Source organism: Eucyclogobius newberryi, unplaced genomic scaffold, assembly GCF_026437365.1.
Source record: "Eucyclogobius newberryi isolate DKJ021-1_F unplaced genomic scaffold, fEucNew1.0.hap1 SCAF_15, whole genome shotgun sequence".
In the NCBI taxonomy this organism is placed as follows: Eukaryota; Metazoa; Chordata; class Actinopteri; order Gobiiformes; family Gobiidae; genus Eucyclogobius; species Eucyclogobius newberryi.
The window spans coordinates 15,086,473-15,096,950 of record NW_027315779.1 but is presented as its reverse complement, the minus strand read 5'-3'; the positions used below and the strand labels follow the sequence as shown (position 1 = coordinate 15,096,950).

The window sequence follows — 10,478 nt, the reverse complement described above, 5'->3', positions numbered from 1 at the left end:
ACTGTGGCAGTGCTCTGCCCCTCAGCCAGATTAATCATGCAGGAGAGACACAGCAGGCCCCCGTTCGTTCTGCCTGGGGGTGAAGCTGTGCCCGCATGCTCCGCGTATCACATGGCCCGCCCCCCCCGCTCTTCCCGTCACTAGCCCGCTCCACTGGGGGTGCAGTGGACGGGGTTATCGCTGTGTGGTGGAACGCCACAGAGGCAAATGGAGCCTTCTTTCCTTCCCTAGAAACTGTGGAGTTTTATATTCATGTCCCCTTTTTGTGCGGTTTGAATGTTAAAGTAAGTAAGGTGAAATGAGGGAACAGGCCCACATTTACAGCCATAAAACAACAAGCCGAATTTATTATCTCGCAGTGACCAGTCCATCCTCATGAGCAGTGTTGTGTGTGTGTGTGTGTGTGTGTGTGTGTGTGTGTGTGTGTGTTTTTACTCTGGGACCAGCAGACATCTCCTGAAACTCCATGTGTCCACGTGCATCAGAAACAGCCGCCGCACTCCATATTTCACATGGAGCACTTGTTCCGCAGGCTCAAGTCACTACTGAAGGCCTGGAACTAGACTCAAATGGCTATTATCATAAGTGTCATTTTCTGTTGTGTCTTCTATAAATTCCTCACAATGTGTGACTGGTTTAACATTTGTCCTAAGGTAGGTATGTTATATTATGTATTTTGTACAATATATACATTATAGCAGAAAGCCACTGGAGGTCTAAGTTAAATACCTAGTCAGAGGTGTTACTTCAGTATCTAATTGAGTATCAGAGATAAAGATGAGGTAACAATGTAGAATCATGTGTAAATTAAGCTCTGGCCTTAAGCATCGTCACCCCAAATAGATGACACACGTGACCAAAACATTCTTAGTTGGGTAATAATACAGTCAAGAGTAGGTATCTATTGGTAGAATAGATATTTAGCATAATATTTACACAACACTCACAATGGTTTAGTACTTTCTCACATTTCCTTAGCAGAAAGAAAAAGTAGAGCCCAGTTTATAAATATAATCAAGACTTTTTTTGGCCTGTAGGCTTTATTGGACAAGACAGTGAAGTGTAAAATGGAGGTAAGACAAGGGAGGACATTCAACAAATTGTCAGAGTCAGGATAAAACTCACAATGCTGAGGCTGGCCGCACCGAGCCTGGCATATGTGCTGTTCAAGACATAAAGACTTAAACATGTTTGCAGTGAAAACCATCTCAATTTAATACTGGCTTCAAAATCAAATCAATAATTATGATATTATCAAAATAATAAAAAAGAAACATGAATCCAATGCCATATGCTGACGTGCTGACATTACATCACTTTATTGTTTGATTGCACCATACAAGCTCGTCACAAACCAGGCCGGCATTAATGATGAGGCGTTGCTGTAGTGTTAAATATCCCATTACAAAACAAGTCCATATCCATAAAACATAAAAGACAACATAAGCATCAGCAAAATTGTAACAAGTTAAAGAGTGGAGGAGATCTTATCCCCAGGTTTTGATCCACTGGGAGTGACATGTGAGACGTTTGGCACTGTCATTGGTCCACAACAGGTCGCAGTGAGGCCGCTGCCAGCTGGCACGGGAACGCGTCGCATTGTGACAAATAAACAACCCGCGCTATTCCAGGGAGGAGACAGCAGCACGAGAAGCCCCCTGTACCTCATTTCACCTCGCCCAACTGTCCAACAGCATTCATCTGCTCAGGGTGACCAAGACGGGAGGAAAAGTCTGCCGTGTCTGGATAGAAACTGAAGCAGTGGTACTGACAGACCTATGGACTTCAATTTTGTTTTCCACACTGGGAAATGTCAAGAAGTAAACAAGAGAAAAATTCCCACCATAAAATACTAAGTTATACAAACTTTGGACTTTTTTGCACATTTGCAGAACTGCAGACCACAGATAAAAAGTACATTCAAGCATCATCGGATAATTTATTTTCCTTAAGAGCAAAAGCGACATGTCCTCTGAGGTTGTAAGACCAGCAGTCACTCTGTGAGTAGATTACCTCACAGAGGGCGTGGCTGTGGCACGCAGGTGGCTGGGTTTGGTGGGTAAAGCAGGCTTGGTGCCCCTGGTGGGTAACTGTCCTGGGGACTGTGGGGTTCCTGCTGAGCCCTCTGTGCTGAAAGCTTTCATGAGCTGTGCCACCCTGCCCCGCCCAGCACATGACGGTGTCCCGTTTCCTGACGAGAGGGCGTCCTCCGATCCAGAACGTACAGTCACCCGAGAGGGAGCCACATCTGAAAAACAAGGTATTGCACTGTGAGAATGTATGTATGCAACAATGTGTACTTCAAACCCACACACGGACAGTACATTTATGCTTCAGCACATCGTAGTAAATCGGTCTCCCTTTGATTTAATTCTCATTTCCGCACAAAGATCCTAGTTCTCTCCTCAGTGGCTCCCTTCCTCCTGCTCTGGCCGCACTGAGGTCACTCTTGCTGGTGCAGCAGGGGACACAGCTGGGTGCAGTCGGTGGGTGTTAGGGAGAGGGGTGTAATTGCGAAAGGGATGAAGGGAAGAGGAGTAATGGAGGCAGCAGAGGGAGGGCCACGGGGACATAGTGCAGAGCAGACAGACGCTGCTCAGACACCAGAAGGCTTCAGGAGCCACATATTTTTAGCGTCTTCCCCGAGGGACAGAGATATGTGAGAGCGCCTGCAGATGCACGCGCAAACACACAAAGTGAAAACACGTGCAAGACACACCGCCTCCTCCAACAGCCACACACTCTCGTGTTACGCTCAAGTCTACGCACGCGCTCACCAAAAGAGAACTACCAGTACACACTTTTTAGTCAGACATTCAACTATCTTTAATCTAAATCTAAAGGAAGACTTACCAGTCATTACCTTTAATGACAGTTAATGAACACTAAGAGGGGCAGTATGTATAGGATGTTCTTGTAGTGTGGATATTGAAATTATTAAAAACTTATGGTTCGCAAAAATGTCAGCAAGACAAAAACAAAGTTGTCCTGGACCAGGGGCAACAGGTAAACCCTTTAGTAGCTCACATCTCCCTCTACTGGCAAAAAAGACAACAGCCCATAAAATAGGCTGTTTCAACACTTTCAACTTTCAACACAGCAGTTTCATTATTGTTAAACATATGTATATTTAATTGTTATTTTCAAAAGCATTGCAGAGTCTGTGGTCTCTAGTCATCATTTATTGTTGTTTTCTCCCGCACGATCTCCCTCGTATAACACCTCACTGCACCTTCCTCTTCCTCTCTGTCCGGCCCTGCCTTCCTCTGCCCCCTGACCTGCAGTTCCTGTGTTAATGTCCTCTCGCCGCGCTGCGTGGGCTTGCCTCTGATTGTCTCGTTGTGTTGTGTGGTCACCACGGAAACCTTGGATAGGCTCCAGCAATTGAGGCTGACATAGATTCAGGCACGCACCGCAACACAGATGCACACAAACACCAGCGTAGGCACGCACACACCAGAGCCAGGGAGTTTCTGAGCTCACAGCCTCAGAGCAGGTCTGAGTGGAATTCTTATTAGATCGACCAAGGGAAGGAGGGAGAGGAGCGGTCAGGTTGTCCAAAGTAAACTCAAATGGACATGGATTGCTTTAAAAATGCAAGAAAACCTACTTTACTTTTTTAGATAGAAATAGTTTCCAACAGGTAACCTAATAAGCCTGTCCTAACCCATCGCTGTCTGCCTCAAAGCCAAGAGCAGCTGCAGCACCTCGAGCCCCGTCAGCAGAAAGAGTCATTAATGCTACTTGTGAAAACACTTATTAAAACATAAGAGAAAAAACACATTCAATCACTGCAGTAGATTGATGAGAGTCCTATTTGGGCTTCTTTGGGACAGCACTCTTTACATCTTGGTCCAGCTCGTAAATGTAAAGGCAGGACACAGAAAAAGGGAGTGGGAGCAGTGTCACTGACTGGCCTAGCGCAAAAATTAAAGAGCCATCTATCTCTTTAAAGACCTTCTCGTCTGGGCAGGAGAGGAGGGGGGCAGAAGTGGGGCAGGGGGCAGATTCCCGAGGGCAGGAGGAGGGGGCTGGGGCCCCTGTCACTTATCAGCTCTGGCTGAGCGTCGCCCAGGGCTAGAGTCGGGAAGCAGCGCTGGAATGTGTGTCCTTCCATCTGAAGGTGAGGAGAGAGGACAGGAAACCAACTAGCACACCCCGTAAACATACACACACACGAGCAGCTGCTGGACATCGATACGTTTCCTAAAAACTCCCCTCAAACCGGACTGTCATCGAACCACATCCTACATGTTTGATGGCCATATGAATTCTGCTTACTCTACATGCTCCGATAACATGCGGAATATTAGCTCACACTCACTAAACGACTTAATTACTACTGATCCTTTACTGTAAGTAATCTACATCACAGTAAGTACTGACACAACATACCCTAATACAGGATAATGTTTTGATATCGAGTTAGTCTATTTTACACAACAACAAGCTACATATTCATTGAATCCATGCTCTTTTTGAAAACGCTGGGAGAAGAAGTTTCAGAAACAAGAGGCCGTTGTGAGCTCGTAAATACTTGTCCATCCACATTCAAAGGCGTGGAGTCAGGGTTAGGATTAGGTGGATCTGTCCAAGTCTATTCTTGCTTCCATACAACAAGTTTACTGCCACTGCCAAAAACAGACATTTTCTCATGTTTTTTTGTCCAATGTCTAAATACAAGTATTCAACACTGCATCAAGTTTACCTCAACTCCACAGCTGTTCCTCTCCTGTTCTTTTCCTGATGCCATCTTTTGTCTGTAAAGCGCTGCCATTGACCATGATCTTACATCCAGCCTCTTAGGTTTTGTTATTCTCCTTTTTAAAAAACATAACTTGGCCTATTTTAAACAAAGAGTATGCAGACTAACTAACTAGCAGTTTTAAAAATCCCATTTAAAAAGTTCACCATTCTATAGAAATTTCCATAAATTAATAGGAAATATTTCTATATCTAGCTTGTGGTAAGAAATGTCAAGTGTGAAGGCCGGCTGATGTGCTGATTATTTTCTTTTACATTTTGAGGCCTTACATCAACATAATTCTCAACTTCATCATTTTTAGTATACTTTCAACCTGTAGGACAAGGTTATTTCCAATAAAGATGGGGACCTTATGGATCCAATACAACCAGATGGTCAATGGCTACAGTATCATTTTACTCCACTGGATGGCGCCAAATACTCCAGACACGGTCCACCAATGTTTCCCTTTTCAGATCTGGGTCACATGTGGTCAATTAGAAACCAAAATCAATGTATTACATTTGTTTTCAGTTAAACTTTAAGCTATAACAGTGACTCTCAATGAGACAGTGTGAAAATGAACCGTTTATAATAAAAATTAAATAAACCACCACCAATCTGCTTCACAATGAGGCTTACTGAGACTAGACTTGTTGAGAAACAGGACTGAGCCAGGTCTAAACGTTGTCTAAAATGAGCACTTTAAAAACATAAGAGCGGAGTATTATTCAGGCAGCAGCCCTTCAGTAGCTTCAGTAGCTTCCATGAGCATGACAAGTGAACGCTACCTGCACAGCAAACATCTGTGTGGTCACAGACAGGGAGATGTGAGCAGCAGCTGCCGCACACAAACAGACACAAGCTCAGCACAAGCCTGACTAAACCAAGTGAAATGTAAAATACACTTGCAATGGGCTACACTTAATTGGCTAGTCACAAGCGTTTTCCCCGTCATGCCTTTGCAAGTTCTTGACAGCAAGAAAAAACTTCAGCAAATTATTCTGTTTCAAAGCTCTAAATTTTAAAGCTTTTGCCTTGTAGAAAACAGCTAAATAATACTTAAGCAAAGTTGTAGAAAGACAACAAAATTGATTACAATTAGCAGTATTTTATCTAAATTACAACCTAATTTGTGGATTGGGTGAACAGTCTCTCTGTCATCTGTTTTCTATACTAAATCAATTGATTATAGTAAAAAAAGACAAGGATGCTCAAAGTACAGCACCATTTAAGACTTGTTGCACTTGATGGTGCAAATGAACCACATGAATGACTAACACTGACATGTGAAACAGTGATTCTGGCTGACATAAAAGGAGACCGGTTATGCTTTGTGTAAAGACTTTACAAACAAGCTATTCGGGTTTCAATTATGTAGAGGCAGTTGAAGGCGCAATGGACAATTTTTCGGCGATTTGAGAACGCAGGTGGAAGTGCGCATGCGCACTTCCACCTGCGGACTGATACAACACACACGTGCGTTTGTTTATTAGCGCGACAGTTCGCATTACATCGCTTGTCTCCCGTAGATTTCCGTCCACTTCTGCGTCAGCTCGAACTGTCTTTCTCCGTCTTCATTTTGTCCCGTACACTGAGAGAACTATATTATGATAGATCAATGCGCTAAGGCACGCGGAAACGTGGGGACGAACCGCACGCGGCTGCAGGTGAGCGGTAGGTGCGTTTTATGATTGATACGTGGCAGGACTAATCGGCAGTCCACGCCACGAGGAAATAAGACTTAGATTTGTGCCAAAACAAATCGTCCATTCAACCTTTAAATTAAAGTACTTTTTTTACTTCAAAAAGGATATGCAAACTACTACTACTACTGCTGCTTCAAGTATGTTATTAATCAGAAAATAACAGCGTAAAATGATTTACTTCTAAATACATGCGCCGCCTGATTTCACAGTTTAGGGCTGTGAAAATTATTTATTTTTCGGGTGTTTTTTTCCCTTAGAACAATTATTAATATTCTGTAGCATTTATATTCAGGAAATGTATTTTGCAAAGTTTGTAACAAAGTAAAATTAAAACAAAACGGTGATTGATGAGTACAAGGGGAAAAAAACATTGATTCATGTTTTTGTCCCATTACCCAGCCCCGTGTCACACTCACCTTTACGGATCGCCGTCTCCTGAGATTTGTGGTTTTCTTGTGTAGGTTGTGCTTTGGATGCCGGCTCTGGTGTGACAGCACTGGTGGGAGAGAGGGCCTTGGAACCAGGCGAGGCTCCGAGGCGACTCAGGAGGGAGGCCGGCGTAACAGCGGCAGAGGCTGGTTTTACGATGACAGCGTTGGTTCTCACTAAAGGCCTGGGGCAGATGGAGGTGGGGGGAACGGACTTTTCCTCCGGTTTAACAACGGGCTTCAACTCGGTCTGCAAACAGTGACAAAGAGGCACAGAGGAGCAGGATGAGTGTTGACAGCTAATTCACGGACAGCGGAATTACTGCCATGTTTGATTACATCGCTGCATTAATGACGTGCCAAATTATAGTCATCGCCTCTTAGAAAAGATTACTTCTCAAAACCGATCCAACTAGGGCTAAACAGAGGATGGGAGATGTGTCAAAAAACGGACAATAGAGCAAATGTTTTGGAGGATTTGCTACATTTTAATGTCGAGTTAAATAAGCCTGCAAAAAGAGCAGGTTCAAAATAAAACAATCAAGGGCGTAAAGTATTTGTGCACTTTTGGGGATACATTTACAGCTCTTTTGTGTTTTGTGCAGAACCTCAACAATGACTAAGGGTAGAACCACATTGCACTAGTTTTGAAATCGCTCCATTGGTTCCGGTAGTTTTGGGATCGATATGACGCTTTACTGGTTTTTAAATGTCTTAATGGTCTTGGGCATCCTTATCTTTCAGAAGCCCTTTTACCACGTGAACCCCTGCACTCCCCCGGATCTTAGTCATTCCCAAAGTCAGGACACACAGCGAGGCACCTTACTACAGGCCCCGTCTATGGAAAAGCCTGAGGGCCACAGAGAACGTTCAGGTTTTCAAGAGCGGGGTCAAGACCCACCTTTGTAGCTTAGCTTTTGACAACCTATTTCATGTTTTATTGTTTTTTATTTATTTTAGGCTTGCCATTTTATATTTATTTACATCCTAGTTTTGATCCACCCACGCTTTATTGATACTATCTATATATACTAGGTCTTAGCTATTGTTCATTTTCTTCCTTATACTATATCACTTTTAGGTTCTCCAGTGTCTCTGTACAAGGAGCCTGGTTGGCTGTGTAGACTCGTGGGCCCCTGGTGGAGGTTTGGTGTGTGCCTCATCTCTCCTTTGGGCCCCGTGTCGTGTCCTGTGGCTGTAGGAAACTCTCTGCTCGTGGTGCACGGCTTCTCTGATGATGCTTCCTCAACTGGGTCATCTGGACTCAGCCTAGGGCTGTGCAAGTAATCAAATTTCAATTATGATCATTACGATTAAAAAAATGCATAAACGTAATCAAGAGGTCCTCATTAAGTTTGTCCTGGAGCCAATAGTGTGAAGCGATGCTAACATACAGCTGATGTGCTGCTGTTTACCTGCTTAAACTTGTCACTGTCGTAAAAACACGGCACACAAATAAAAACCCTCAAAGTAACTCGGGAACTCCATTCACTTAAAGCTTGTATGGAGGATTTTCATTCATTTTTAGTTGTACTTTGGGGTTGTGTCAGGCACACGCCATTTGAAAAAGGACCAACAGCCGCTGGAGTTCTTTCCTTGGAAAAAAACGTCAAATACTCATTTAGAGGTGTGTTGAGGGTCAGGTGGTTGAGGGTCAGGTGGTTGAGGGTCAGGTGGTTGAGGGGGTGGTTGAGGGTCAGGTGGTTGAGGGTCAGGTGGTTGAGGGTCAGGTGGTTGAGGGGGTGGTTGAGGGTCAGGTGGTTGAGGGTCAGGTGGTTGAGGGTCAGGTGGTTGAGGGTCAGGTGGTTGAGGGTCAGGTGGTTGAGGGTCAGGTGGTTGAGGGGGTGGTTGGGTGGCATGTAGGAATGTTTTTAATAAAGCACTTACATTATATGTATCAAAAGTGCTTTATAAATTAAATTTGAAATTACATTTACAGGCACATTTCTGATAGACTGCCCTAATATAGTCTGAATATCCATCCATCCATTTTCTACCGCTTGTTCCCTTTCGGGGTCGCCGGTGACTGGAGCCTATCCCAGTGACTTCGCCTTTTTTTTTAATCATCGGAATAATCCCCAAAACTTCAGTCACTAGGGCCCACATCTTGTGCTAAACTACAAAGAAGTAAAAGCTCTAAATGGGGGTGGGTGAAATTAAAAAAGAAAATCATATGAACAATGTTTCTGAAACAAAAGTTTTTTTGTATCCAAAACAATGCATTGTCCATGTTTGGATGTTTTTCCATTTCCATTGTTAATCAGTTCTTTTTGCAGCGTGTGTATTATGAAGTATATATTTGATATCAAAACATTCAGGATATTTTCTGCCCACTTCTAATTACAACCCTTCAGTGGCGCAACCAACAAAGAACGCTCTATGGCCTCTGATTAGGCAAACAGAGACTAAATTAGAAGGTGAGTTGAAAGTTAAGCTGCCTTGATAATCGTGCATACTTATTCCACATAGTACATTTATTCTTCCCTGCCTATTGAGATCTTTTCTAAAACAAATGACCCAACGCAGAGAGACTATTAGGTGCAATGGTTGGCTTGGGAGCGGATATTTATTGTCTCATCCACGTGGCTTGACTCAGAACGTGTTGGGTCTGTAACATGGAGCGTCTGGAAGCAATACATGTCCAGGACGACACTCCCTTCTGTGGCGAAAACAGAGGAAAAAGAGGAGAAACTCGCTCGCCCAAACCTCCGGAGACTGCCCCACAATCCCCTCCATCTGTGAGTGACGCATTCTCTATCTCGGGCGTTTTAATTCCCTGATCAAGTTCATCAACCATCTGTTCCAGGCCAGTCCAGAAAATCCTCGTCGTACTTGAGCGTGTGTGAGTGTGTGTAAGCGTGTGTGTGTGAGCGTGTGTGTGTGAGCGTGTGTGTGAGTGTGTGTAAGCGTGTGTGTGAGTGTGTGTAAGCGTGTGTGTGAGAGCGTGTGTGTGAGTGTGTGTAAGCGTGTGTGTGTAAGCGTGTGTGTGAGTGTGTGTAAGCGTGTGTGTGTGAGCGTGTGTGTGTGAGCGTGTGTGTGAGTGTGTGTAAGCATGTGTGTGAGAGCGTGTGTGTGAGTGTGTGTAAGCGTGTGTGTGTGAGCGTGTGTGTGTGAGCGTGTGTGTGAGTGTGTGTAAGCGTGTGTGTGAGAGCGTGTGTGTGAGTGTGTGTAAGCGTGTGTGTGAGAGCGTGTGTGTGAGTGTGTGTAAGCGTGTGTGTGTGAGCGTGTGTGTGTGAGCGTGTGTGTGAGTGTGTGTAAGCGTGTGTGTGAGAGCGTGTGTGTGAGTGTGTGTAAGCGTGTGTGTGTAAGCGTGTGTGTGTAAGCGTGTGTGTGAGTGTGTGTAAGCGTGTGTGTGTGTGTGTGTGTAAGCGTGTGTGTGTGAGCGTGTGTGTGTGAGCGTGTGTGTGTGAGCGTGTGTGTGAGTGTGTGTAAGCGTGTGTGTGAGAGCGTGTGTGTGAGTGTGTGTAAGCGTGTGTGTGTAAGCGTGTGTGTGAGTGTGTGTAAGCGTGTGTGTGAGAGCGTGTGTGTGTGTGTGTAAGCGTGTGTGTGTGTGTGTGTAAGCGTGTGTGTGTGAGCGTGTGTGTGTGAGCGTGTGTG

The 10,478-nt window shown here is 44.5% G+C and overlaps 1 protein-coding gene across 1 annotated transcript in view; it reads right to left on the bottom strand.

Moving 5' to 3' along the window:
* Positions 1-1,295: 1,295 nt before the first annotated feature.
* Positions 1,296-10,478, bottom strand: part of LOC140360792 (uncharacterized) — a 19,056-nt gene continuing 9,873 nt past the window's right edge. The window contains exons 7-8 of the mRNA XM_072446170.1: positions 6,870-7,131; positions 1,296-2,248 (exon numbers count right to left, since the gene is read on the bottom strand). Of these exons, the coding sequence (XP_072302271.1) occupies positions 2,010-2,248; positions 6,870-7,131 (501 nt within the window). The 3' untranslated portion in view covers positions 1,296-2,009. The remainder of the gene's footprint in view (positions 2,249-6,869; positions 7,132-10,478) is intronic.